We start from the raw sequence: 27932 nt of genomic DNA, 5'->3' as shown, positions 1-27932 counted from the left end.
GGGCCCAGCCCAGATGCCTCGGGGTCTCCTCCCCGCCTCTCCTCCCTCCCTCCGCCGGAGTGGAGAGGAGGAGGAGGCCGAGTAACTGAGGAAGAAAAGGCGGGAGGAGGAGGCGCGCGAGCGGGCGGCGCCGGTCGCCCCTCCGAAAAGAGCGGAGGCCAGCAAATGCCGCGGGCGATTAAGCGCGCCAAAGTCGAGAGAAGGAGAGAGGCGGCGGGTCGCCGCCAGAAGCCGAGTGGACAGAGTTGGCGCGAAAGTTGGCTCCCCTCACGACGCGGCTACATTTTGCGGTGTGTCAGAAACGAGCGCTCTCCTCACGTTGCCAACTCCGAGCTCGCTCTCTCACACACGTCCCCCCACACCGCCACTTCCACCGCAGTCTCGGCTCCTCACAGAGACAGAGAAGGGAGAGATTCAATCTTATAAATGTGAGGGTCCTAATCTCGGGAGGATCCCTGTGGGGAGAGAGGCTCGAGATCCCTCTCCTGGATCCCACCCTATTAGCCGCAGCCTTGTCATCTGCTTGCCTCTGTAATACACCCCCCCCCAAAAAAAAAAAACACAACACAAATCCACACAGCGAAAAGTTAAAAAAAAAAGCACCCGAAGCCGACTACTCTCGGATCCACGTGATCTCCCCACGCCGCTCCTTGCCCGACCCCAAGAGCTTTCCCTTTCCACCCCCCAAGTTCGGAACGTGGGGGAGTGGAGAGCGACGCTGACAACCCAGAGAGCGAGGAGGATGCTTTTCAAGCTCCTTTAAGTACCCATGAAAGGTCTGTTCCCCTAAATCTGTGTCGGGAGGTGGCACGGCAAGGTCCGGTCGGGCCAGCTCGGGGGATCTAGGGATCGAGGGATCTCGCTGCGGGAGGCCGCTTGCCCACTTGCCAGCAGCAGCAGCAGCAGCAACGGCAGAGGGTAAATGCTGGGCTTTTCTGGAGTGCAGCGCTCGGCGGCGGCTCCCAACTCCTCCCCATTCTCTCTCCCTCTCTCTCTCTTTCTCTTTCTCTGCCTGCCTCTCGCTCTCAGCCTACAGTGCACAGGCGGCTCTGCAGCAGCAGCAGGGCAGAGTCACCGAGAGAGGCTTCCCAGCAGCTTCCCAGCCACTTCGGGCAAAACTTGATGCTCCGCTGCTGCTTTTTTTTTCTCCTCTCCTCCTTCCTCCCTTTCCTGGGAAGCGTCACGCTCGCCGTGTGTGTGTGTGTGTCTGTCAGAGGGAGGAAAGAGCCGAGCGAGCTTCCCTGCACCAAGCAGCCGCACTTGAGCGAGACGAGCCAGGAAAAGGGGGCTTTACAAACAAGCACAATTGCAGATCTCGCCCGGAGTGGCGGTCCAGGGAAACTACTGACTCCGGATCGTCTCTCGTTTGCAACCCGGACTCTGCTTCGATTAAAATCAATCCTTCTCCAGCGCTGCATTTGGACATTTATTTTGGGATTGGTGCTTTTTTTTATTTTTAAGAGATCTCCCTTCTTTCACTCTCCCCCCCCCCCCCCTCATTCCGCAGCTATGGATGTAATTCCGAATCGGCGGTGGTAATTCACGTGGGAAGAAGATCCAGTTACATCTCTTCCCTTTTCCCACCCCCTTCTGCCTCGGGTATATATCCATGAGGGGGGAGCCTTAGAATAATCGCCTTCGGGGACACACACACACACACACACAGCCAGCAGCCAACCTTTGTGCTCACCTTTGAACTGGGGAGGAAAAGGGGGGATGAAGTTCAGCGCTGCTTTCGCTGCATTGGGACGGCGAGGAAGAAGGAAGGGAGCGAGCGAGAGACTGCAATCTCATTTGTGAATCGCTCTCCCTAGTGCTGCAGCCTCCGATTGCTCTAACACATGCAGTGTAAATGCAGGTAAGACGCACACGCACACCAACTGCGGATGCAAAAAAACAAACTTGGGACTGTTGTATCGTGTGTGTGTGTGCGCGCGCGCGCTCGCGAGACGGGGGGAAAAGAGATCTATCTATGTGCATTCCCCTCCATCCTTGTTGCATTCCGGACGAACATCTCCTGCAGATTTTGTACCATGTTGCTTTGTGACCAATGACCTTGCGCAGAGTTTTGTTTTTTTTAAAATATACAGTATATTGAAGAAGAACTCTCCTCTCTCTAGAAGGACCTGAACATTGGAGGCGATCTCTTAAAGATGGATTTAGGCGCTATCCTGACAACCAAAGGGGATTTCTTGAGAACTGATCTGTAATACAAGGCAGACGAAGCAACCCTCCCAAATATCTATACAGCTGTCGCATCACTGGAGACTGGACATATTTTTTTCCCCTCTCTTTATTTTGGGGCTATTTTTACTCTTCCCCCATTCCATCTTTAGCTAAGAGGATTTGGAGGCTGCCTTGTCCTTTTCCTTTCCGCCGGACACCAGCGCTCTCTGAATGAAGCAATTTACATTCCACCCGCCCTCCCACCCCTTCGTCGGCGTGTGTATGCGGAGTGGAGGGGGGAGAGAGAAACAGAAGAGCTAATTCCACGGCGGTGGCAAGCGGCTAGGAAGAGGCAGGCAGGCAAGCAGGCAGAGAGGAAAGAGTGCGAATCGAACTGGACTGGAGTAAAAAAGAAGGCGGCGGGGGAGGGGTTGGTTGCATCAAATCCCTCGCTGCTGCTGCTGCTGCTGCTCTTGCTTTTCTTGCAAACCTTGCAAAGTGATTACAGTGCCATCGGAGGGGGTGGAGGAGAAGGAGGAGGAGGAAGAGGCGGAACTCCCCCCCCTCCTTCATCCTATCTGCCGAGATGAATCTTTAAAAAAGCAAAATACACTTGCCCGGTGAACTGTGAGTATAGAGCAACTGCAAAAGGAAGGGGGGAACGAGAGGTGGGGAAGAGCCGCCAGCCAACCCCAGATCCCTTCCCTCCTCCTCCCCTTCACCCTTTTTTTTGCGCCAGATGGGATGAGACCCGAAGTTTTCTGCAGAAGCAGGAGGATTTTATAATTGATCACCACCCTCATCACCTCCATCCTTCCCTCCACCCCCCCGCCAAACGCCGAGGCATCTTCTTGTTGGCTTGCCAAGGGGGGCGTTTATTGGCACGGGTGGGCAGAGGAAGGTGGTGGTGGTGGGGTCTTTCATTGGGTGCTCAAGAAGATGTGGAAGATGCGGACGCTCCTGGGCTTTGTGCAGTGCTGCTACTGCTGCTGCTGCTTCTTGCTCTTGCTGCCGCCTCCGCTTTGGGTTAGCCTGGCGGCGGCTAAGCAAGTGCTGAGATACCGGCTGGCCGAGGAGGGACCTGCCGACATCCGCATCGGCAACGTGGCTTCGGACCTGGGCATCGTGACGGGCTCGGGCGAGGTGACGTTCAGCCTGGAGTCCGGCTCCGACTACCTGAAGATCGACAACATGACGGGCGAGTTGAGCACCACCGAGAGGCGCATCGACCGCGAGAAGCTGCCGCAGTGCCAGATGATCTTCGACGAGAACGAGTGCTTCTTGGACTTCGAGGTGTCCGTGATCGGCCCGTCGCAGAGCTGGGTGGACCTCTTCGAAGGCCGGGTCATCATCCTGGACATCAACGACAACACCCCTACCTTCCCCTCCCCCGTGCTCACCCTTACCGTCGAGGAGAACCGCCCCGTGGGCACCCTCTACCTGCTGCCCACTGCCACCGACAGGGACTTCGGGCGCAACGGCATCGAGCGCTACGAGCTGCTCCAAGAGCCCGATGGGGGCCGACGGGGCGGGGGGAGTTCGGCTTCTGCCACCTCCGACAGCGCCCTCTACCCCGGGGGCGGCAAGAGGAGGCAAGAGGCTGACGGCGGGGCCCGGAGCAGCGTGTTTGAGCTGCAGGTGGCGGACACCCCCGATGGCGAGAAGCAGCCCCAGTTGATCGTCAAAGGGGCGCTGGATCGGGAGCAGAGGGACTCGTACGAGCTGACTCTGCGGGTGCGCGACGGCGGAGATCCGGCGCGCTCCTCGCAGGCCATCTTGAGAGTGCTTATCACCGACGTGAACGACAACAGCCCCCGCTTCGAGAAGAGCGTCTACGAGGCCGACCTGGCTGAGAACAGCAGCCCCGGCACCCCGATCCTGCAGCTGAGGGCGGCGGACTCCGACGTCGGGGTGAACGGCCAGATCGAGTACGTCTTCGGGGCAGCCACCGAGTCCGTGCGCCGCCTGCTGCGCCTCGACGAGTCGTCGGGCTGGCTCAGCGTGCTGCACCGCATCGACCGCGAGGAAGTGAACCAGCTCCGCTTCACCGTCATGGCCAGGGACCGCGGGCAGCCCCCCAAGACGGACAAGGCCACGGTGGTGCTCAACATCCGCGACGAGAACGACAACGTGCCCACCATCGACATCCGTAAGATCGGGCGCATCCCGCTGCGCGACGGCGTGGCCAGCGTGGCCGAAGACGTCCTGGTGGACACCCCCATCGCCCTGGTGCAAGTGTCCGACCGGGATCAGGGCGAGAACGGCGTGGTGACCTGCACCGTGGTGGGCGACGTGCCTTTCCAGCTCAAGCCGGCCAGCGAGGGTGAAGGGGAGCCCCAGAACAAGCGCAAGTATTTCCTGCACACCTCGGCGCCTCTGGACTATGAGGCCGTGCGAGACTACAACGTGGTCATCGTGGCCGTGGACTCGGGCAGCCCCAGCCTGTCCAGCAACAACTCCCTGCTGGTGCGCGTCGGGGACACCAACGACAACCCGCCCGTTTTCAGCCAGGCCGTGCTGGAGGTATCCTTCCCGGAGAACAACGCTCCCGGAGAGCGCGTGGCCACGGTGATAGCCACGGACGCCGACAGTGGCAAGAACGCCGAGATTGCCTATTCCCTGGAGCCTTCCCCGCTCTCTGCCGAGTCTCCCGGAGGCCTCTTCACCATCGACCCCGATTCCGGGGACGTGCGCGTCCAGGCCGTTTTGGATCGCGAGCAGAGGGACACCTACGAGTTCCAGGTGACGGCCCGGGACAAAGGGGTCCCGTCGCTGCAGGGCTCCACCACGGTGGTGGTGCGCGTGGCCGACCGCAACGACAACGAGCCGCGCTTCATGCAGGACGTGTTCACCTTCTACGTCAAGGAGAACCTGCAGCCCAACAGCCCAGTGGGCATGGTGACAGTGATGGACGCCGACAAGGGGCGCAACGCGCAGCTCAGCCTCTCCATACAGCCCGGGGACCAAGCGCAAGGCGCGCCGGGCATCTTCTCCATCGAGAACGACACGGGCACCATCTACTCGACGGTCTCGTTCGACCGCGAGCTGCAGACCAGCTACACCTTCAAGGTAAAGGCCGTGGATGGAGGAGAGCCGGCCCGCTCGGCCACGGCCACCGTGTCGCTCTTCGTCATGGATGAGAACGACAACGCGCCCGTGGTCACGTCTCCGGCCAACAGCTCCTACACGGTGCTGCCGCCGTCCAGCAACGTGCGCTCCGTGGTGACCACGGTGCAGGCCAAAGACGCGGACGCTGGCCAGAACGCGGAGCTGAGCTATAGCATCGTGGGCGGCAACCCGTTCAAGCTGTTCGAGATCGACCCGTCGAGCGGCGTCGTGTCTCTGGTGGGCAAGCTGGCGCCCAAGCACTACGGCCTGCACCGCCTGGTGGTGCAGGTCAACGACAGCGGGCAGCCTCCGCAGTCCACCACGGCGCTGCTGCACGTCTTCGTCAACGAGAGCCTGGCCAACGCCACCGTCGTGGAGAGCCAAGTGGCGCGCAGCCTGCACACGCCGCTGGCGCACGACATCGCCGGCGACCCCAGCTACGAGTTAAGCAAGCAGCGCCTCAGCATCGTCGTGGGCGTGGTGGCCGGCATCATGACCGTGGTCCTGCTCATCCTGGTGGTCGTCATGGCGCGCTACTGCCGCTCCAAGGGCAAGCACGGCGGCTACGAGGCCGGCAAGAAGGACCACGAGGACTTCTTCACGCCGCAGCAGCACGACAAGGCCAAGAAGCCCAAGAAGGACAAGAAAGGCAAGAAGCAAGGCAAGCAGCCCCTCTACAGCAGCATCGTCACGGTCGAGGCTTCCAAGCCCAATGGGCAGCGCTACGACGGCGTCAACGAGAAGCTGTCCGGGGACAGCCCCAGCATGAGCCGCTACCGCTCCGTCAACGGCGGGCCCGGCAGCCCGGATCTGGCCAGGCATTACAAATCCAGCTCGCCTTTGCCCACGGTGCAGCTGCACCCGCAGTCCCCCACCGCCGGGAAAAAACACCAGGCCGTCCAGGAACTGCCCCCGGCCAACACCTTCGTAGGCGCTGGGGACAACATCTCCATCGGCTCGGACCACTGCTCCGAGTACAGCTGTCAAGCCAGCAGCAAGTACAGCAAGCAGGTAAGGCGGATGGAGGCATGCAGGGGTGGGTGAGTGGGTGGGTGGGGAGAAGGGGGGGAACTCGCCCCCTTTACACCCTTCCTAGCCGTTCACAGGCACAGGCTCGCCTGCTGCTCCTCTCCCACAGGCAGTCAAGCCCCAGCCCACACCTGTTTTACAACCACTCACCGCCAGAATCTGCCTTTAGGATCAGGTGTGTATTTTATGAATTAACATTTCCTCAACTAAGAATCACAGGAGCACCAATGCAAACAGAATTTCTGTTCCCAATGTTAAGGTGCCTTTTAGTATGAAGATCCACCCTGGTTGTGAGGATGACAGACAGCCTGTTTGAAAAGCCTTAAGACTAAACTGTTAATCTAGATGAAAGGCATACTTGCACTCAGACACACCTGCTATTACTCCTCCTACACTTACACACACATGCAGCCACTTCTCTGATTTACACCTGTTCTTCCCCTCCCTTTTACAGTCACGCTCACACCTACACACAACAAGCTTCCCAGTGCCTCTCTCATACCATTAGTCTGGAATAATTAGAACTCTAAAGAACCAAAGTCACTAACACTAATGCTGATTGGAAGAATGGGCATGCATTTATGGTCAAAATTCAACTTCCTTTCTCAACTTTTACATACACCAGCCTTGAGTGGATGGGATAGTTAAAGCCAAGTGTGTTAATAGTAAACGATAATTTCAGTTAAATGATTTTCAAAGGCATAGTCAGACCTGCCATAGCCCTCCCATATTTCACAGCTGTTGAAGGCTCACCACCCATCACACAACTATCTGTCCTAAGCAAGTTTTCCCACCGTATTACACACCACAGCCACTATAGTGGCTCACTCTTTCTTTCTTTCTTTCCAACACACACACACAGCCGGAAACTTAAATTTCTGCACGCACAATCCCATCTCTTGCATCTACTGTAATCCAACATACTCTCATTAAGGAATAGGAATATATGCATATATATATATATATATATATATATATATATATATATATATATAACCAAAAATATTCTGGTTCAATGATTTGGAGAGTCATTTTGGAAAATATAGTAAGGATCACTTCATACATAACAGAGCAATTAACATGCACTGCTGAGCAAAAAAACCCACCCCCTTTTGCTATTCCTGAAATACCCTGCTTATTAGTAGGCCAAGATAATTGAAGTATGAAGAGGAAACTATTAATTTCAGTTAAATGATCATCGGACTGTGCCTTCACACTGTTTGGCAGCACACACACACTGACACACATAATGGAACGAAAGAATTAGCAATGTAGGAAGTCAGAGATGTCTCCAGCCTTCAGTTCCACTCCACCCCCTTTCCCCCTTCTCCCATTTAGTCACACATCCAACTGGCACAGAGCCATAAATGGAAACAGACACACAATTGTGCCTACCTACAATTGCATGTGCACATGTGAGCGCACACAAGGGGGATGGGGCGACATATTCAAAGGCTGCAAAGCAGACAGGGCCAGCTGGAGTGCAAAGCAGCCCATCTACTTGCTGGGTCCATTAGATGCTTTTGAGAGGAATCCCTGAATGAGCATGTGTATCTGAGAATTCCACTGTAGCATCCTCTGCAAGAATGCAATGGATGCTGGAGTGTGCTTCTCAATCTGTGAAATTTAGAGTGGGAGTGGAAATCTATTGGGCTGGTGCTGCAAGTAGCTAAAAGCTCATCAACAAACACAACAAGCCTCCACTCTGTGGCTCCCCATCACCACCCCAAGCACCAGTTAAATAGATCAGGTACAGCCACTTGACCTACCAACAGTGAGAAAATAATGGTATGGATGCCTCTCTGCCTTCACAAGCCGGGAGTTGCAGTCAGGTGAAGGCATTAGGCTCACTAAAGTTTCCAAGTCCAGATCCTGAGAATGCTTCCATACCTTTTGTGGATGAAACCTTCTACCAGGTGCAACTTCTTCTCACCACTTTCCATGAGGAAAGCAGCACCTGTTGATACCACCCCCTTCTTTGTGACTCCTAAGAGGTACAGGAAGCATGCCAAGATCTTGGCACTAGGAACCCTCTTTCACATATCACTACAGAGGAAGCTACTGCCCGAAAGCAAATGAGCTCTCATCATATGCAGCCCTGCATACAAGTAGATAGTAGCAAGTATCCTGTAGAAGCGAATGTGAACCCCGTTTCCCAGCTATATTGTCACTCTATCCTCACTCACATGGGCTTGGTTAATCCCAAACAGCTTTTTTTGTTACAAGGTTTTGTTCGCACTGTGGTTACTCTTGGAGAGGAAACTGTTGCAAGCCACTAGAGGTAGACACCCAGCCAAAAACAGGCCCCTTGAAGTCTACTGTACTCTGACACTTTTAACATTGTCAAGGGCTAGGCAGTGAGAAAGAGAACAGTTTACCATTACAGTAGGTATGATTTTCTACATAACCAGGGTGTTTTAATCTAATGGGCTTTGTAGTTGTGAGGTTGGAAAGCAACTGACACTAAACACAAATGTTAAGCACACCAATTCTAATAGGACTAATGCAATACATCCATTAAAAAGATGCAAGGAAAGAGAGAATTAACTCTTGCCGAAACACTTTTTTCATTTGTTTGGGAGGGATGCTAAAAACGATCAGGATTAAGATCTATCCCTTCTATCTCTTCCTTACAAATCCATAAGACGCTACTCTACATACAGCCCTACCTGTTCTGTGATACCTTCCAGCAAGTGGAGTTTTGAAATAGGTTACTACAAATGTGTGGCACCTGCACTTTAAGCTTAAAACTTAGATGTGATGCAAGGGACTGATTCTGAATCTGCACCCCCAAAAGAGAAGCACTGTTGAATTTCTCACACTGTGAACCATTCATAGGTATTTGAAAAACAAATTTCCGTGCCTTTGGTTGTGACCTACTGTTATAGAACTATCTATTTTGTTTTGAATTAAGGTGGTTTCTCTCTGCTTTTAGCTTGTTGGGAGGTTGTATGCAAAGCAAACCGTTTAACAGTTAGCGCTGTTAGAGCCAAGCTAGGGTAAATATTGTGTTATCTCAAGCTGCATAGCATCTTGTGTGGAATTCCATTATAGAGAAATGCATGCTGATGAATGCAAATACAATGTTCGGTCACGAATGCAGACACCCTGGTTAGTGTGACAAAAAGAGTGTGTGTGTTTGCTATCTCATTCTTAAATGTGCAAACTTGGTTCAAAAACCAATTTGATATTGTGGGATTTGTTAGCTTGCTTCGCTTGGACCTTTTTAATACGCAACCTGGTTTTTTGCATTATGTTGGAGACAATATGATGTATTTTGGTGGAAGCATCTTGCATGAGCTATTTGTAACCTGTGCCGAACAAAAGCAGTTTATGTGAAGAATTTTGTGTTTTCCTCCCCACCAAATATTGAGGAGTGTATAGAAAGATGTAATTCAAAAATGTATGCAGTTTTGCTTCCTACACAGAGCATTTGACCTTTATTTTGTTTTGCCACACTTCAACGTTAGTTTCTCTTAGAACATTTAACTGCAATTTGGAAATCAACCTGAACTTATGTTTTTCCTTACACACACACACACACACACACACACACACACACACACACACTTCTACCAATGTTGAATTATGATGTAAAAGGCAATAGCCTCCCACTCTTTTAGTAGCAATGATAGTAAGATATGGAGTGGTCACTAAATTAATCAGATAGTGATTGCTAAATGGTCATCTTAAAATTATTTAAAAATTGTGAGTAACAGTATTGCTAGCTGTTAATCAGATCAGATTGTGCCAATCATTTAGTGTGTAGAAGAGTACATTGACATGCATTTTTGTGCCAAAACAATTTTGAATTGGATTTTGTTTACTCAAAACATTTTGCCAGAATATGTTTAAGATGCAGGATACTAGAGAAGGCCATTAGAGGAAAGTACACATTTCACCTCTGAAAGCCAGAAATGGGGTGGAACGCTCTTTTGAGTTCTACTTTTGCTTTCTTCTGTTGACTTTAAGAGAACCCAAAAGGGAGCTCTTTATCCAGACAGTACCGGGTGGATAGTTATTTACAGACTTTGTACCTCCGTAAGAAAATATATCTCTATCTCTATCTCTATCTCTATCTCTATCTCTATCTCTATCTCTATCTCTATCTCTATATCTATCTTATTTCAAAGATTGCTTTAAAAGACAACAGGATGTTGGTACTATTGTACACAATATTCTTGTTCCAATAACATTATTCACATTGTAGCTGTAGTTTTCATTGGGCAGATTCATAAAGGTATGTGCAACTCTTCAGCACACAGATAACTAGCTCTAAAATGCTCTGTCCTCAAGAGTGGATACCAAGGCGAAAGTATGGTGGTTCTAGTTAGTTGCAGTTCCTTCTGAATTCTATCCAGAAGAGCCTATCCCTTAGTTGACGCATTCAAAGTCAAAGCAGAGCTCAGTTCTGGAAAATCATAATAGTCTAAAACATCTTGACAATTAGTGCTTTCCAGAATTGGTTATCACCCAATTCTATATAACACAGAGCAGGAAAATGCCCGATTTGCATAGTAGCAATTTTTGAAATATACTTTACTGAGCGCAGTCCAATCTTGCCTTAATTGTTGGCCACCCAAATTCCATATGAAGAAGAACTGCTGATATTCCTGTAAAAGAGTACAGCTTATGAAAAAGAAACCCATTGTTTTTCAGTTTCCAAAACTTTAATGGAGTTTCAATCAGAGCCCCAGATTTCAATGCCATAGAGCATTTGAGTAAGCAGTTTACTACCAAATATCTTGAGGGCAGGTTCGATCAGCTGCCCTCCATTATTGTAGTAAAAGTTCATCAATGCCCCTATAGTTTTCTGTGCTTTGACTTTCCCTGCCTCCATATGACACTTTCAATAAAAGGTTTAATTAAAGAGTACACTCAGGTATCTAAATGAACAAGTTTGTACTATAGTCTTCTGATCCAAGCACCATCTATACCGAGGGCTGAGGCTGCTAAAAATCGCAATCTTGACCTTAGAGTAATTTATAGATTTTCTTGTTTACTGAACAAGTGCTGAACACCTCCAAGAGATTTTTGAAGCCCAATAGGAAAGGAGAGGAGCACCAAACAATATAATAATAATAATAATAATAATAATAATAATAATAATAATAATAATAATAATAAGCCACCCATCTGACTGGGTTGCCCCAACCACTCTGGGTGGCTTCCAGCAAATTATAAAACCACAGTAACACATCACACATTAAATAACATTGCAGTTCTGCAATATTGAGGCATAGGGGGTGAAGTAGAACACACACACACACACACACACACACACACACATACACACACACTGACGTGAAGTGCAATGCAGAATAAAAACAGCCATTGAAAGCTGACTTGATTCTCAATGACATTTTCTTATCCCTCCCCCCATTTTGCATAATGAGCCTAACAGGTGGGGAGTTATATAAATAGTATGTGAACTTTGCAGTCCTCAAAGAATGCCATTTGAGCACTGGTTGATTTATCAGTCACAGCTTTTACATCTTCACAAATACTTAACCAGATGGCATTAATGTTCATCACCTTGTTGAAAAAGAATGTGTGTGTGTATGTGTTTCTAATACATCATCTATTGTCTAGGTGTATTAATCAAATCCTAAGTATGGACTTGAAGCATGGAAAATAAAGAGACTCCTGGTTTTTTTAGCTGACACTTGTATGCTTTACTCGGCCCACAAAGTAACATTTGTTTCATATGGGTGATTATAACACTTCTTTGACTGTAGATCAAAGGGCAATCCAAGCAGTGCTTATGTTGAAGTACCATGAATGAGATACATTAATGTAATTAGAATCAGTAATTGATACTATTCAGTGACTGCAACATTGTTGTCAGGAAGTCCAGTCTCAGGTTACAGGACCGTATTACTTGGTGAAGACAGATGACTGCATCTGTGAGATCTTTCAGTGACATCTCCCCTCTTCCTCCTCCTCCTTCAACAAAGCAGCCTATAATTTGAGTAGCCCAACATACGCATCCTTCATTATCCTAAATGCATTGTCCTCAATCCAGAGAAAGTTATTTGCACTCAAGTTTTGTTTTGAAATCCATGGGACTTTGGGATTAAACCCAGAGGAAATATCCATACCCACTTGCTTTGTGGAACATCTTCAGGAGAAGAAAGGACTAAGGATTAAACCCTACACAAATTGGTATGGAGTCCCTAAGACAGTTGCATGCTGTCTTTTCTATGCCTCCTTTGAACAACTCATGCAGCCAAGCTGGTGCTAAATGCTGACTGGACCACATCAGCCAGGCCGAGAGGGGAGTCTTGTCATCTGGGCAGTCCAGAACCTCCATATACAATGCCCAGGTTTGCACCCTGGAAACGTCACTAGGCAGTTTATCTTCACTCCCAGAGGTGCACTCCATTGTCTCTTGAGACAGATGGGTGCCAACAACTGCGTAAACATTTCATCCTTCTAGGAGCAGCCAGAAGAGAGGTTGGCTGCCACATATCATGCTATATACTATATACTTGGATGCTGATGGGATAGGGCAGGATGGTGATGTGGCAGGGGCTGTTTAAATGCATTGTCAAAGTCAATTCAGCCTTGCCACCAGTGTGCCCCAACCTCACAGACCTCACCTCTCTCCTACTCCCTCAGTGTCCTGCTATGCCAGAGTGCTGGTGCTCCTGAGAGGTCAGGTTTGCAACAATGCTCCTCTCAATTGGTCACCTGCATTTACACACACACACACACACACACACACACACACACACCAAGCCTGTACACAGTTATAAATGATGCTTTAGAATGATTTTGCGTTTAGTAGACTTTTCTACAACAAAATGGTGCAATCCCTATGCAAATGTGTTTGATACCAGGATACCAGGCACAAACTTCATCTTATTCTCAAGGGTGCTATGATTTAAATAAGTTTAGAATGCAAAATTGCACATGCTGAGGTTTGTTTGTTTGCTTGTTTGCTTTTAAGTCAGGATTGGCAAACTTCTGCTTTTTCGCTGTAACTTCTCAGTAACGCAGAAGCCATTGTAATGCATGGAATTGCAGTGGAGGAAGTAGACAAATGTTTATGGTGTGCTTCATGAGTGAAATCATACACCTGGCTATCAAAAGGAGGTCCCTGGAAGACCATTAAGTTCAGGCTCTGAAATTACCTAGCTGTACCGCTGAGAGTGTTGCCCCCTTCTCAGAGAAAAGAATCCCAGTGAGGACTTGGTTGGAGGTGATTGGCATTGTTGCTTTTTTCATTTTGGTCTTTGTAAAATGCTCAGCCATGTAGACTATTTGGACTCCCAAGGATCAATATAAACAGGAATTATTAAAATGTCTGATATGTAGCAGTGGTTGCGAATTTATGCCGTGTTCTTTGTATTCCCCTTTGCTTTCATAATTCAATAGGGTAATGAAATATACAAGGTGGCATTTTTTGTATAGTTCTTTCACTGCATTCATCACAAGGATTTGCAGGTGGTAACCTCCACTGCTTTTGTCTGGAGAATTGACTCATTGGTTTTTTTATTTGCTTATCATCCTCACCCAATTTTCTCGCCACTATACATGCAACCATGAATGGGAGGCTATGGTCTTAAAGGTTCTTCCCCCCGCTTTCTCCCCCAAAACAGATGCCACCTTCCATTTCCTTAAAAAAGGCACAGTAAGCCTTTATGAACTGTATCATCTCTGCTTGGAGTGCATTGTTGCCTAGCTGTTTATTATCTTTTATGACTGACTCAGACACTTTTGCTATTTGGAAAACATCCTTCGTATGGAAGGAGAATGTTATCGTGTCTGTAGGGCTGCAAAGCTTCACTTCTGTAAGAATGCAATTTGCCAAGAAGAAGAAGAAGAAATAAATAGAAAATTCTTTTTAGAATCTGCTTGGTATGTTGTTTGGTTAGTTTATTCGGTTTATCATATACCAAGCAAACACTTGCATGGTGAGGATACGACTATCCTACATTCAAACAATGTTATTGTTTATTAAGAAAGGAAAAGAGGTCTATTCCTCCATCAATATGCATTTGGAATCTCCACTGACGTGAATAGGAGCTAATCTCAGCATTAGAAGGAGAATCAGTGTTCAAAAACAGAGCTAAACTTTCCAGGCATAGTATTCCTTCATGCAACATATATACATATAGCTGTGTACCGAGAATAAGAACAAAAGCAATAATTGCAAGACGTTTCAAAAAATTGGTCATGGCATCTGCCTTGAATAATCTTCTCAAATGCATTTAAAGTACTAGATTTAATTTGCAACGGGACTAAAGAAGGCTTGCTTCAAGGACGCAAACTTTAAGAGATTTTATGGGTGACATTGTTTGCAGAGCCACCAAAACTGAAGCCTAAGCTAGGGATGCCATTTCGCATTTCAGTAGGAAGAACAATGAAGTTTGCATGTGAATTTGCAGGTTTAAAGGTGCGCTCAATAAATATTAAATTGCAAAACAAGCCAAGTATTTAATTAGCATTTTTGAGGAGTGGCATGTTTATAACTCAACTGCAACTATAGCTTTGCTGCTAACTATGTCTTTGCCTTGCTGCTCTAAGGGACAACCCAGTCCATGCTCCAGGCAGCCCTTCCGTGTGTGTGTGTGGGGGGGGGATATATGAAGAGTTGTGCATACAGCAGCAGCATGTGAGGGATGGAGAGGGAAGGTGTTTGTTTTTATTAGTTCAGGGAAAACATGTTTAAATGGATTGGTCAGAAAGATATCTAACCAGTGTACATAATAATATAATTATAAAAAATAAGCAAAACTTTAAAAATACACAAAATAATTATCAGTGAAAGAGATTATATATATAATACATCTGGGTAAAGGTAAAGGTAAAGGGACCCCTGACCATTAGGTCCAATCATGGACGACTCTGGGGTTGCGGCGCTCATCTCGCTTTACTGGCCGAGGGAGCCGGTGTACAGCTTCCGAGTCATGTGGACAGCATGACTAAGCCACTTCTGGCGAACCAGAGCAGCGCACGGAAACGCCGTTTACCTTCCCGCCAGAGTGGTACCTATTTATCTATTTGCACTTCATCTGGGTAGGCTTACTGAAATTTTAAAAAACCATGAGGCTCCTAATCTCAGGGTCTTGAGTTAGTGCCCCAGGTTGGGCAAAATATTCCTGCAATACAGGGAGTTGAACTAAACGACCTTCACGGTCCCTTCCAACTGTACAAATCTAGGATTTGAGGATTAGTGATGCCACACTAAAACATATCTCAATTCCTAGCAAACATGGAGTGCATGTTATCTGGCATATGTACTAACAGTGCAAGTTCCACTGACTGAAGCTGCCAAATGTGGCAAGACAATGCCTCAAATAATGTGGTGTGTAGACCAAGTGAGTTGTTAAGAAATATAGATGCTCACCTAAGGTTACCAGATTTTTTCCAGTGAATCCGGGGACACTTTTCAACTTCCTACTAAATAGATGGATTTTGTCAGGGGACTGATGTGTACCGTAAATCCAGGGACTGTCCCCGGGAAACAGGGACGTCTGGTAACCTGATGCTCACTGGGAGTCAGCCTGTGATGAACCTTTGATGTCATCCAGTATGACCTAACTCCATCCCACTGAAATCAGTGGGGCTTAAAATAGGATAGTTTAACATTGCCTGATTTGTGCTCAAAGTCTGGGAACTGTTTTACTATACAACTACCTGTATAACGAAGTTTATGTAAATTATCCATTACTAAAAATTATGCTCAACCTGAATGCTTTTTTGTAAGCCTTGGTGTGCCTTCTTACTCCTATCTCAGTACTCCTGCTGTCTGTTGATAGTTTGGCTAGTTAATTTTATCGCAGGCAGTTCTGTGACCTGAAATAAAATCTTGGCTGCTTTAAAGTTTATCTCATAAAATGTAGTGGGGTGTTATCTCACCATGCAGTTGTTGTTTTTTTCAAAGCAACAACAACATGTGGCTCTTTTGCATGTGATAGTTGTAAACCAGTGAAACCAAAGGGCAGGGGTTTATGCTGGTATGGAATGTATACCTATGCATGTCTACCCAGACGTAAGTTCTATTGAGTTCAGTGGAACTTATACCCAGGTAACTGAGTGCATAGGATTTCCTTTGCAATCCACTATACATGCTTGATTGGGCGTCAGTCCTATTTAAGCAAATGGGACATATATCTCAATAGATATGTACAGAGAATCTAATTTAGATTGAACATTTGAATTTAGTATGCACTGATGTAAGTGCCCAGTCCTTCTATCTATACATGGCCTGCCCTGATCCATGTCCTGATCTTTTTAATCAACAACAAAAGCCTGGGGAGGGCAAGTGGAGAGGATTGCAGGGTCAGCATTGAGTAGCAACCACTCATTTTTTTTACATAAAATTAAAACTTCACTGTTTTAAATGGTGTACTTGACATGCTATATTCCAGGTGATTGATTTCAGGACATTGGGTGCATGTGTACAAGCTCATTAATAACTTATGTCTATTGTTTTTACACACACCCCTTTTCTTCTTTTTAAAAATATAATACTAGTGCTTCGTACTGGATTGAAGTTTCCCTGAATTCTTGAATTTATTTGCAATTTCTTCAAGGCATTCTGCTTTTTTTGGTCTGTGTTATTTTTGTGTGGGTAGCTGGATTCTAATATTCATCAGTCCACCCCCCCCCCCATGAAATTGATGTTTGTGATACCTTCAATAGTTTCTTAGATTTTCAAATGTGTCCTGAGCCCCAGAAGCGTGGAGACTCCTGGAATAGTCTTGCACTTTAATTTCTATCAGTAGGTTTGATGGTAGTCTGCTGGTTCATTTAATAAAAATTGCATTCTTATTATGGAGCATTTTACATATTTGATGCTCCTTAGGTGTGATATTCTCTTTTCTTCTGGAGATGGATTTTATGTTTCTTTTTTATACAAGTGATATAATAATAATAATAATAATAATAATACATCAGTTATATAACACTCCTGAAATGTTCGAGGTGTTTTTCATGCACCATCTCAGTAAGCTTTGCAAGAACCCTGTGAGGAAGTTCAGAACTATAATCCTCAAATGGTAGACTTCAGGTTCAGGCCGATGGAATCAAATATTGCTCATCCCATATAAGATGTGGTTTCAACCAGGGGGCTTTTCAGAACATACTGTTCGCAATTACATTGCACTTGCTTTCCAAAAGGTATGGGCATGGATGTCAAAATTTGACTTTGAAAGTGATGCATTGCAGAACTGTATTATGACTGCATATACCAGCCTTTCTTCTGATACCCTAATTAGCAAGCCATATATTGAATTGTGATGTGTTTTGCATTTTTCTCCCGCGTTTGGAAAACCCAATGCTGTGATGATGCAGGTGAAATTTGTGGTGAATTATACCATAAATGGACATACTATGTTTCAACAGGGCTGTATTTATTATGAGTTTCTGCGAAACCTAGCCATAATTTGATATGTAGTGTCTATCATCAGGCTGATATATCCTTTCACATTCTTTAACAGCTGGGTGTGTAACCGTACTAAGCCAAATTATTTAGATTTAAGAAGCACGAGGCTGTTGTTGTTGCTTAGTCGTATAGTCGTGTCTGACTCTTCGTGGACCAGAGCATGCCAGGCACTCCTGACCCCATGGACCAGAGCATGCCAGGCACTCCTGTCTTCCGCTGCCTCCCACAGTTTGGTCAAACTCATGCTGGTAGCTTCGAGAACACTATCCAACCATCTCACCCTCTGTCGTCCCCTCCTCCTTGTGCCCTCCATCTTTCCCAGCATCAGGTTCTTTTCCAGGGAGTCTTCTTTTCTCATGAGGTGGCCAAAGTACTGGAGTCTCAGCTTCATGATCTGTCCTTCCAGTGAGCACTCAGGGCTGATTTCCTTCAGAATGGATAGGTTTGATCTTCTTGCAGTCCGTGGGACTCTCAAGAGTCTCCTCGAACACCGTAATTCGAAAGCATCAATTCTTCGGCGATCAACCTTCTTTATGGTCCAGCTCTCACTTCCATCCATCACTACTGGGAAAACCATAGCTTTAACTATACGGAGATTTGTTGGCAAGGTGATGTCTCTGCTTTTTAAGATGCTTTTAAGCACAAAGCTACAATCCCTCATTTGATTTTTGCCTCTTACAGCACCTATTTATTATGGTTGTTGTATCCATACTGCCTGATCCCAGTAGCTATCTGGTGCAGTGGCGTAGCGTGGGGGGTGCAGGGGGGGCCGGCCGCACCGGGCGCAACATCTGGGGTTAGGGCTAATCCACAGGTTAGGGGGCGCAAATCCACGCGTTAGGGGGCGCAAATCCACGGGTTAGGGGGCGCAAATTACTTGCCTTGCCCCGGGTGCTGACAACCCACGCTACGCCACTGATCTGGTGTGGTGATTTCCAAGGTCTACTGCTGGCCTCCGGGGACACATGTCTTTTCCATGTAGTTCCGTAATTCTGAAGATTGTGGTTTGGCATGGGACTTGATCTTGTAGCAATATAATAGCTAATGCACTGCATAATTAATGTAAGAATTGTCCCTTACTTGGAAGTAAGTTCCTGAAAAAATCAATTAGCCTTTCTTCCAAAGAACATGAAGTTTGAACTGGAATGTTCTAATACTTCCAGCTGATTTCAGTGGGAGTGAAATGCTTTGGCTTAACTGAGTTGTGCATCAATTTATAACAATGGGCCCTTCTTTTCTATGTAAAGTTAGCTTAATTCCCCCCCCCTCATCTTTTTCGTTATATTTCTCTCTCTTTCTCTTTTGGAAATGGGAAAATGAAAAAAAGAGAGAGAGAGAGGACAAAGCCTTTTGGAAAGTGAATATTGTCCCCTTATTATACCACATTTCAGAGAATGGAAGCATTGCATTAGAACTTGCATTTTGTAAAGATCTGAAGTGGTATCACTAAAACTAGTCTTAATTATAATCTGTTCTAGTAAAGTAATACCCAGAAAGAATAATAAAGGCTTACTATTGTATGAAATAGCACGATGTCTCTGTTCAACTGTAGGGTTACAAGAATGACTCTGACTTTAATACAAGAGTCTGAGTGGCAGCTTAATTTCTATTGACCATATAATTTCCTTAAAGGTGACTTGCAAACTCAAAATTACACAGTTCAGGTTAGTTCACTAATATGCACTGAGTGCCCCCCCCAATAAATAGCATATAAAGGGCAATCAGCATTCATCCATCAAGTCACTGTTTGTTCCTATCTTCTTCTGCCAGATTGTACTCAGATGTGCACTGCAAATCCTTGCTGTTTTCCTCAACAGAATTGTATTGTTATTCTGCATTATATTATTAGGGCACAATATTTCCTATTACCATTGACAGCTGGCAAATCTCAGATGATGCCAGCTAGAACCCAGTTCATAGCTAGAAGCCTTTGAAACCACCTATCCACCCCTAACTCCAAATAAGGCGCATAAGAACTTCCTTGCAGGTGTAAACCAAAGCCCACCATCATGTTTTCAACAGTAGCCAACTAGGTGCTTCTATATAGTTAACAGCCGTTAATCTCTGATCTAGTAACATCCTCCATTAATCTTCGTCCATTAATGTATTTCAGGTTTTTTTTAAAAAAAAAACTTCAGATCTGAGGTTGTTATTATGGAAAGTATCAAATTCCACTTGAAGTTGCAAAACACATTCCAACCAATCAATCCAATGTTTTCCTCTCCAGCACACCGGTGGAGACAAATATCCAGATTCAAGATGCATTACGTTGTCTGTTTGGGAAACATGTGACTAAGCAGAATTTTATGACTAGGTTGAAGTCTCCTGGCTTGCCGTTACTGCATCTGGCAATGTCAAAGATGACTTCCCATAGTTGAAAGTGAGCATATATCCTTCAGAACCCCCACCCCCCCCAGAAATATTCCCACCTAAATGACAATCCTATTAAGATAGAGAATGTGGACTTTATTACTGACTTCATGGACACAATCAGCAGAAATATTGTTGCTCAGAATCTCATTGCTCGATGTCAATCACCATGAGCACACAGACTGACCCTATTATGCTACCATGGATGTTGAAGTTAATTACTGACATGGGAACAGTGTAAATCATCTGCTAAATTTTGCCCCCCCCCCATTTATTTGTTGCTGCTTTAAACACAAACAGAATAATTTTTGTTTCTTGCCATCTCTCTACCTTCATCAGTGGTAAGTGACACGAATCTAGATTTGTGCAAAAATGCTTCTAATGCACCTAATTGGTTAAAATGACATGAGCTTTGTGTGTCTTAACAGCGAGAAATGATCCCCATCCCTCTCCTTTCTTAATCTGAGGGGGGGAGGACTTGAACACTCAATTACTCTCTAATTACGTTAGAACTGCCTTACCAGGGAGAGGAAGAGAGAGAGAGAACTCGAATGGATTCCTTTGAAAGTATTTATTTCATTCTGAAATCATTTGTGGAAGCACGTTTGCAGGGAATAATTGCATTGGAAACTGAAAGACCTCTCTTTAACCACAGGCCACTAGATGCTCAGCCAGTGAACCTCAGCCCTGATCTTAGGTGATAACTGTCTGATAGATTTAGCCAGCTCATTCATAAGGCTTCTCTGAGGGCAGTTCACGCAGCTTTGCTCCTCTTGACGGCCACTTGAAGAAAGGCTAAAGTTTGCATTGCCGCTTATGTTTACCAATAACCTGCTGCATACTAATTTCTTTTCCTTTCCACATTCCCCTCTTCCAGAGGTCTCCTAGTATGTTAGATTTTATTCTAAACACACACACACACACACACTACAATAATAAAAAACCCAACCCAACCCAATGAACCAATTAATTACAATTAATAAAGAACTAGAAGTCTAATCCAACTAAAAGTCAGCCCTCAATCATCCCCTAAAAAGGCATATGCTTTTATCACTTGGAAGGTGTTGACTGTCTTTCTACAGGCCTGGAGTGAGTTAGCCATGCAAGTCTTTTTTAGCAAAGAGTTCCACAAGGAACATGATACAGTGGTATCTCAGTTTATGAACAGTCCTGTTTATGAGCTACAGTATTCAGTTTACGAACTCCGCAAAACCAGAAGTAGTATTACGGTTTGCGAACTTTACCTTGGTCTATGAATGGAAGCCGGACGGTGGAAGGGCACTGGCGGCGGGAGGCCTCAGGGAAAGCATGCCTCGGTTTAAGAACGGATTTGGTTTAAGAATGGACTTCAGGAACAGATTAAGTTCGTAAACCGAGGTACCACTGTACTACTGAAACTTACATTTACTCCTGCTGCCTATAGCGACAATGGCCTCGTTATTTTCATTATTAAAATATTATTGTGCAGAGCTACAGCATCACAAAGCAACATAAAGCCAAGAGCAGGGCAAAATACAAAGGTATAAATCCTGCATTAGCAAGCACGCAGAACACCTTAAGAAGCCGTTCTGTAACATCCATTGCAATTAGGATCTCTGTTAAAGGCAGCATTGAAGAATAAGGGCTTCACTGCTCACCTAAACAGCTGTATGGATGGGGAAAGGTGGAAAAAAAATAACTCCACAGTTCTGGAACCAGCAGGAAGACTCGATGCCTTGTTCCCATCATCTAACTGGTAGGGACTTGTGATTCTTAGTATACAGGCAAGATTATAGGGCTGAAAGCAGCAGAAGTGGACCTTGCTGCCACGAGGCTACTGTTGCAGCTCTAACCTACTGGTGTGTCAAGGAGAAAGCGAGGTTAGAACTTTTGATGCTGTGCTTGCTCTGTGCATGGCGTTCTTCATATGGCTGCAGATTCATTTGTGGGACTGCCCACACAAAATGGTAGTGCGCAAACACCCAAATGAGAACTGGACCCCAAAGTGGGGGCTTTGCTACTTCCATCTGGTCTTGGGAAATAACCTGGTCATCTGAGCCACTGACTCAAAATTGTTGCCTTCACTTTTCAGAGCATATTTTGCTGCATGAATAATGACTCAGGTTGAACATTTAACACAGAAATCCAGCATATTTTTATAGGAACACTGTGTGCTAAATTTAGAGCATAATCTTTACTCGCCTCACATCAACCATATAAAACAACCGACCTCCTAAAATTTGCCAGTAACCTTCCTCGTGAATTAATGCTTCAGAAATATAAAAGGATGGGCTAAAGATTCACTCCATCAAATGTTTCTAAATGGCTTTATGTATTTGTAAGACTTTATGATCTACTATTGATGCAAATTACCAAGGATAAAAGAAAATCCATCTGTTATCAAAGAAAAAAATAAATGAAATAAGTCCTAGGATTTGAAAGACTTAGCATTAGGAACTAGGAATTTGTACGTTGTGATGGGTTTATAGTAATTGACAGGATAAAAGACTTCTTTTTGTCATTCACAAAGTTATTTTTATTCAACCTAAATGGAAAATGACGACACTGCAATAGCCTCTCATGTAATATATATTATTTCAGTTACATTTTTTATTTTCCTTTAGAATTACTTGATTCCTAATTTGACCTGCAACATAACTGGCTTTATTAAAGGTAAAGGTAAAGGTACCCCTGCCCATACGGGCCAGTCTTGCCAGACTCTAGGGTTGTGCGCCCATCTCACTCAAGAGGCCGGGGGCCAGCGCTGTCCGGAGACACTTCCGGGTCACGTGGCCAGCGTGACAAGCTGCATCTGGCGAGCCAGCGCAGCACACGGAACGCCGTTTACCTTCCCGCTAGTAAGCGGTCCCTATTTATCTACTTGCACCCGGGGGTGCTTTCGAACTGCTAGGTTGGCAGGCGCTGGGACCCCCTGCCGTGGGGATTCGAACCGCCGACCTTTCGATCGGCAAGCCCTAGGCGCTGAGGCTTTTACCCACAGCGCCACCCGCGTCCCCTGGCTTTATTACTTTTGCTATTATTACACTTACATGTTAATAACATTGTCTGCAGCTAAATAAACAGCATTTCATTGAAAGACATATGTATCCAATCTACAGGGTATCAGATTACTGGCACAAGAACAGATCTAAGTCTGGTGCCTTCAATCTGAAATTAATTGGACCCTGATAATGGGTTGCCTGCAGGCAATTTGTTCTCAGTATCTTGATAGAATTTCTACCCCCCCTTCTGTTAATGATAAATCAGATGGGGCTATACTATTGTGCGGTTACTACAATGGACCTTTCTTTTTTCCAAGTGTGTGTGAAATTTCCCCCCTGTGCAGCTTTAACTTCTTTCTTTAGTAACCACAGGACACACCACACTTGGCATTTTTTAAAGAAAGAAATATTATTTTCAGCAATTGTACTATATAAACATAAAGCTTGGATCCAGAGTTCCCATACATGGAATATTATTATTATTATTATTATTAAGAAGAAGTAATAATTCTTGAACCCTGCCCCTCTGAATGGGTTGCCCCTGCCACTTTGGGCAGCTTCCAACAGAATATAAAAGGACACAACAAAATATATAGCAATCCTTCTACAAGACATTCCCATGGGGGTGGGGGTGTCATTATTTTTTACTGATTCCTCCTGCCCCTGCAGCACCCTATGACCCCTGAAAATATGCTGCGAAAGGTTGGGGGACGTTTTGGAACACCGTGGGACCTCAAGGGGCCACATGGGAAAAGCGTATTGGTCCAAATGGACTCCCTCTGCCTTCTCCAAGTGAATGCTCTTTTGGATTGCCGTCGTTTCTACAAGCAGAAAGATCCCTTCTGTTCCTCCAAGACCAGGACTGAACTCAACCCATAATCTTTTGCACTGATAAACAGCTGCTGAACATTTTTATGGCACTTTTAGGATACACATTGAAGCACAATCTTGTTCAACTTCAGCATAAATCTGTGAGATTTCATAGAACATGAAACCACCACATGGATGTGAGTTTAGACCATAGGTCAAAGTTAAAGTGGAGCTTACATGCAGATCTGATCAGTCTCATACACCTAAAAAAACTATCAGTGGAATCTTCTCATTGATTAGCATTTGCCTTCCGTTTATACTCCCTAAAGTGTTTGCAGGACATCTTCAGTCTCTTCTTTTATGCTGTCTAGCAGGCATTGCCTCTAGCACCCATTCACAAAAGCCAACATAGACTGAGTGAGTAATGAGGTTGGGTGGGGGATATTTTGCTGATATCAACCCATGCCAGGCTAGTTGTTGCTTGATCCACCTAGTTTGGCTTTTCGATTGCCACTGCTTGAGCTAGAACGCTAAAAGTCATTGGCCAAAACCCCAATCTGGACCAAATTCAGCGTGTGGTGTTGGCACAGGACAAGCTAAGTTACTAGATAATTCCACTCCACCAACTCAACATGATGATTATATGAAAAGGCCCTTAAGATGTCCACAGTGAAACACAGCCATCTTTCAAAATTCACACTTCTCTGAATTTTGCAGTGCAGTCCTCCAACCAGTGTTTACTAAAATGCACATATGGGGGTGGGATGCATTCAAAATAACATGCTACTGAAAATAACATACAGTAATGCATTATACTGGAAATTGCTTGCAAAAACGTGTACATTAATTACGGTAATTAGGAAACACTTGCACTAAAATACTGAAGAATGTTCATGAAGATTTTGAAAAAGAGTAATTGCAAATTGCTGCAGAAATGTGGAGAACTGAGTTTAAGAATGGGAAAAAAAATGAGAAATTGAGAGTATTTAAACTGATGGATCTTTCCATCTTCAGTCCACAGTGAACTCTTGTGACTTCTTGTTCAGCTCAGCAACAGAAGTCACAGCTGTAGAAAACAAAATTCACACACACACACACACACACACACACACACACACACACACAGTTATTTCTATTCCTCTTTCTCTTTTGCTCTTGGCCTTTTTAACGTTCTTTTACTGTGTTTTGTTTTAGATTAGATAGCAAGGCCTTTGAGGCAGGGGCCATAAATAATGTTTTCCATTCCAAGATTTTTAAAGCAAGATCTTAAAGATCTTTTTAGCAAGGAAGGCCTGTATAGTTCCTAGTAAAATCAGCTCCTGTTGCTGCCTGGGGACTGCAACTGCTATTGCAATAATTAGAATAATTCCCCAAATGAGATGCTTGCACAAGTATGCATTGCCAAGTGTTTGGCATAGGTGGTTTTATACGAGATCACAGGAGGCAGAAATAAATGGCAGTAGAAGAACTAGGGGAGAACGGAGGCAATAAATCTTCAAATTCTTATGTGTTCCATGTAATATTGGGTTTGCAATCCATTATCATTCAGTTTGATTTCAAATGTACTACAGGCCTGCAGGCAAAATTTGAGGTTCCACTCACAAAATAAATAAACAACCATAATGTGAAAATACGTTTTCTTATCTCTCTAGCATCTACCTCTCTAGACCTTTTCCCCAACTTGTCTTCCTCTTTGGCTCTTCCATTTGCCCTCATGCCTCTTCTCTGCCCCCTTTTCTAACCCTTCTTTCCTAACCTGCCTTCATTTGGTCTACTGCCTTTTCATCTTCCTGCCTTCTGGTTTCCTAGACTCAGTAACCCTCTGTTTTGCACACTCCTCTGTCTGTCCCCTAAATCCCTAGCATTTGACCAGCACAACTAATGACAGCCAGAAACGATCTAGAGGCCCATCTCTTGCCCTCCAGCTGTGACTTTGGAGTAACCTAGCCAGCCAATCACTTCATAATACCAGGTTAGAACAGGATCTGCATCTTCCCAGCTCCATGTAAGCAACACTTCACTTTTCCACTAAAGTGAGTGGGAAGTATTCACTGTCACAAATAATGAATAGCAAGAGCACCCAATCTACACTGCGAGGAAGTGATAAAAACACATGCTTATGAGTGTTTGAGATTTCACAGCTATTAATTTTGAACTTTTTGATTGCAGTCGTGTTCTACAAGAGTTGGTGCTGTGAGGGCACCAGGGCTCTGTAAGAAGCGAGAGATTATGACAACATGCATTTATCATTGTGCAGCTGGCTGCGCTTGGCCTAAGAGGTGCCCAAATGTATTTCCCCTTCGCTTCGTTTGTAAAACCCTTAAACAATCCGAAGAATTATTAAAATGTTGTGAGACAGTGGCTCATATACTGCACACAGACTGCTTCCTGAAGGATTCTTGCATGCATTATTAATATGAGAAATTCCATTTTATGCTCTCGAGAGCGGTACATATGTACTTTGGAGACATGCAAATCGACAGTATATTTTGGGCTGTAGCATTACATAATTTTGTTTTCATTATATGAGAGTGAAACACACATACAGACACCGTAAAGTGTCTTTGAAGAGGGGGAGGCAGGTTGAATTGTCAGGGCTTTCTGCACAGTTGTTAGAGAATAACACCCTGAAGATCCCAGGCCCCCGGGAGATTAGACTGGCCTCGACCAGAGCCAGGGCCTTTTCGGCCGTGGCCCCGGCCTGGTGGAACACTCTCTCACAAGAAACCAGGGTCCTGCGGGATTTGGCATCTCTCCACAGGGCCTGCAAGATGGAGCTGTTCCACCAGGTCTTTGGTCGGGGTTCAGTCTGATTCTTTTCTTTCTGTATAAGAACAAGCATTAAAGAGGCCTCCTAGCCCGCTCACAGGTCCTTTAAAAGACCAGTGGTAGCAGTTGGCCCTGGAGGATATTAACCACTCTCAGTTTTACCCATGGACTGCCATCTGTCCAGATTTTAATTTGCTCTGAACTAATTTTAAGATGTATTTTAATTAATTGATTGCCTGTTTTATGTTCTAATGTTCTTTGTATACTGTGTTAGTTTTATGATGTTAGCTGCCCTGAGCGCGGCTCTGGCTGGGGAGGGCAGGGTACAAATAATAATAATAATAATAATAATAATAATAATAATAATAATAATGTACCTCTGTGGGATGTGGGTGGCGCTGTGGTCTAAACCACTGAGCCTAGGGCTTGCCAATTGGAAGGTCAGCTGTTCGAATCCCCGAGACGAGGTGAGCTCCCGATGCTCAGTCCCTGCTCCTGTCAACCTAGCAGTTTGAAAGCACATCAAAGTTCAAGTAGATAAATAGGTACCACTCTGGCAGGAAGGTAAACAGTGTTTTCGTGTGCTGCTCTGCTTTCCCTAGAAGTGGCTTAGTCATGCTGGCCACATGAGCCGGAAAAACTGTCTGTGGACAAACGTCGGCTCCCTCAGCCAGTAAAGCGAGATGAGCGCCACAACCCCAGAGTCGTTTGTGAGTGGACTTAACTGTCAGGGGTCCTTTACCCTTTACCTTTACCTCTGTATGAGGCTTCAGACATGGAACTTGCCACATTTCCCTACAGTTTAAGCATGAGGATGAGATAAAGTCAAATCTCTTACTGTGCAACATAATGATTTGTAGACTGTGCTGTACGGATATATATATGGAATCATACTGCTTTGCTTTCATACATAAATTAGGGACAGCACAGCACAGATTGCTTTAGTGTTTTAACATTTGGGAACTGAAAAGGGGTATGGTGAGAATAGGCCACACATCTAGGGTAGCAACAGATGTTGCCACAGCTGCATCACTTGCCTGCGTCGTTTGAGCAATACATCACCTTGGGTCTTGGGCAGGGTTTTCCACCCATAGCGAAATCTGGGTGGTGCACAACCTGGGTGGCAATGCCATTGTGTTATATAACATGGGTGTTGCTTATGCCACTTGGCAAGGGAGAGGAGGAAACACATTTGAAAGCTTGAAGCCACTGTTGAATAAGTCCTGAATTCTGAAATCCTGACTTCCATATGTTTATGATAATCATGCAGCTGGCTGAATTCTATGTGTATTAGCAGCTAATAC

The 27932-nt window shown here is 45.5% G+C and overlaps 1 protein-coding gene across 8 annotated transcripts in view; it reads left to right on the top strand.

Moving 5' to 3' along the window:
• The first annotated feature begins 884 nt into the window (after positions 1 to 884).
• Positions 885 to 27932, top strand: part of PCDH7 (protocadherin 7) — a 422460-nt gene continuing 395412 nt past the window's right edge. For 2 of the 8 annotated variants that reach the window (XM_028743755.2, XM_028743753.2), the window contains exon 1: positions 886 to 6285. In XM_028743755.2, coding sequence (XP_028599588.1) covers positions 3106 to 6285 — 3180 coding nt within the window. In that variant the 5' untranslated portion in view covers positions 886 to 3105. Of the gene's footprint in view, positions 6286 to 27932 lie in introns of all 8 variants that reach the window. The other 6 variants (XM_028743762.2, XM_028743757.2, XM_077934401.1 and 3 more) reach the window with 5 other exon arrangements.

This window comes from Podarcis muralis, chromosome 9 (genome assembly GCF_964188315.1).
Source record: "Podarcis muralis chromosome 9, rPodMur119.hap1.1, whole genome shotgun sequence".
Classification (NCBI taxonomy): Eukaryota; Metazoa; Chordata; class Lepidosauria; order Squamata; family Lacertidae; genus Podarcis; species Podarcis muralis.
Note: the sequence above shows the minus strand (reverse complement) of the source record. Positions and strands in the feature narration are given on the sequence as shown.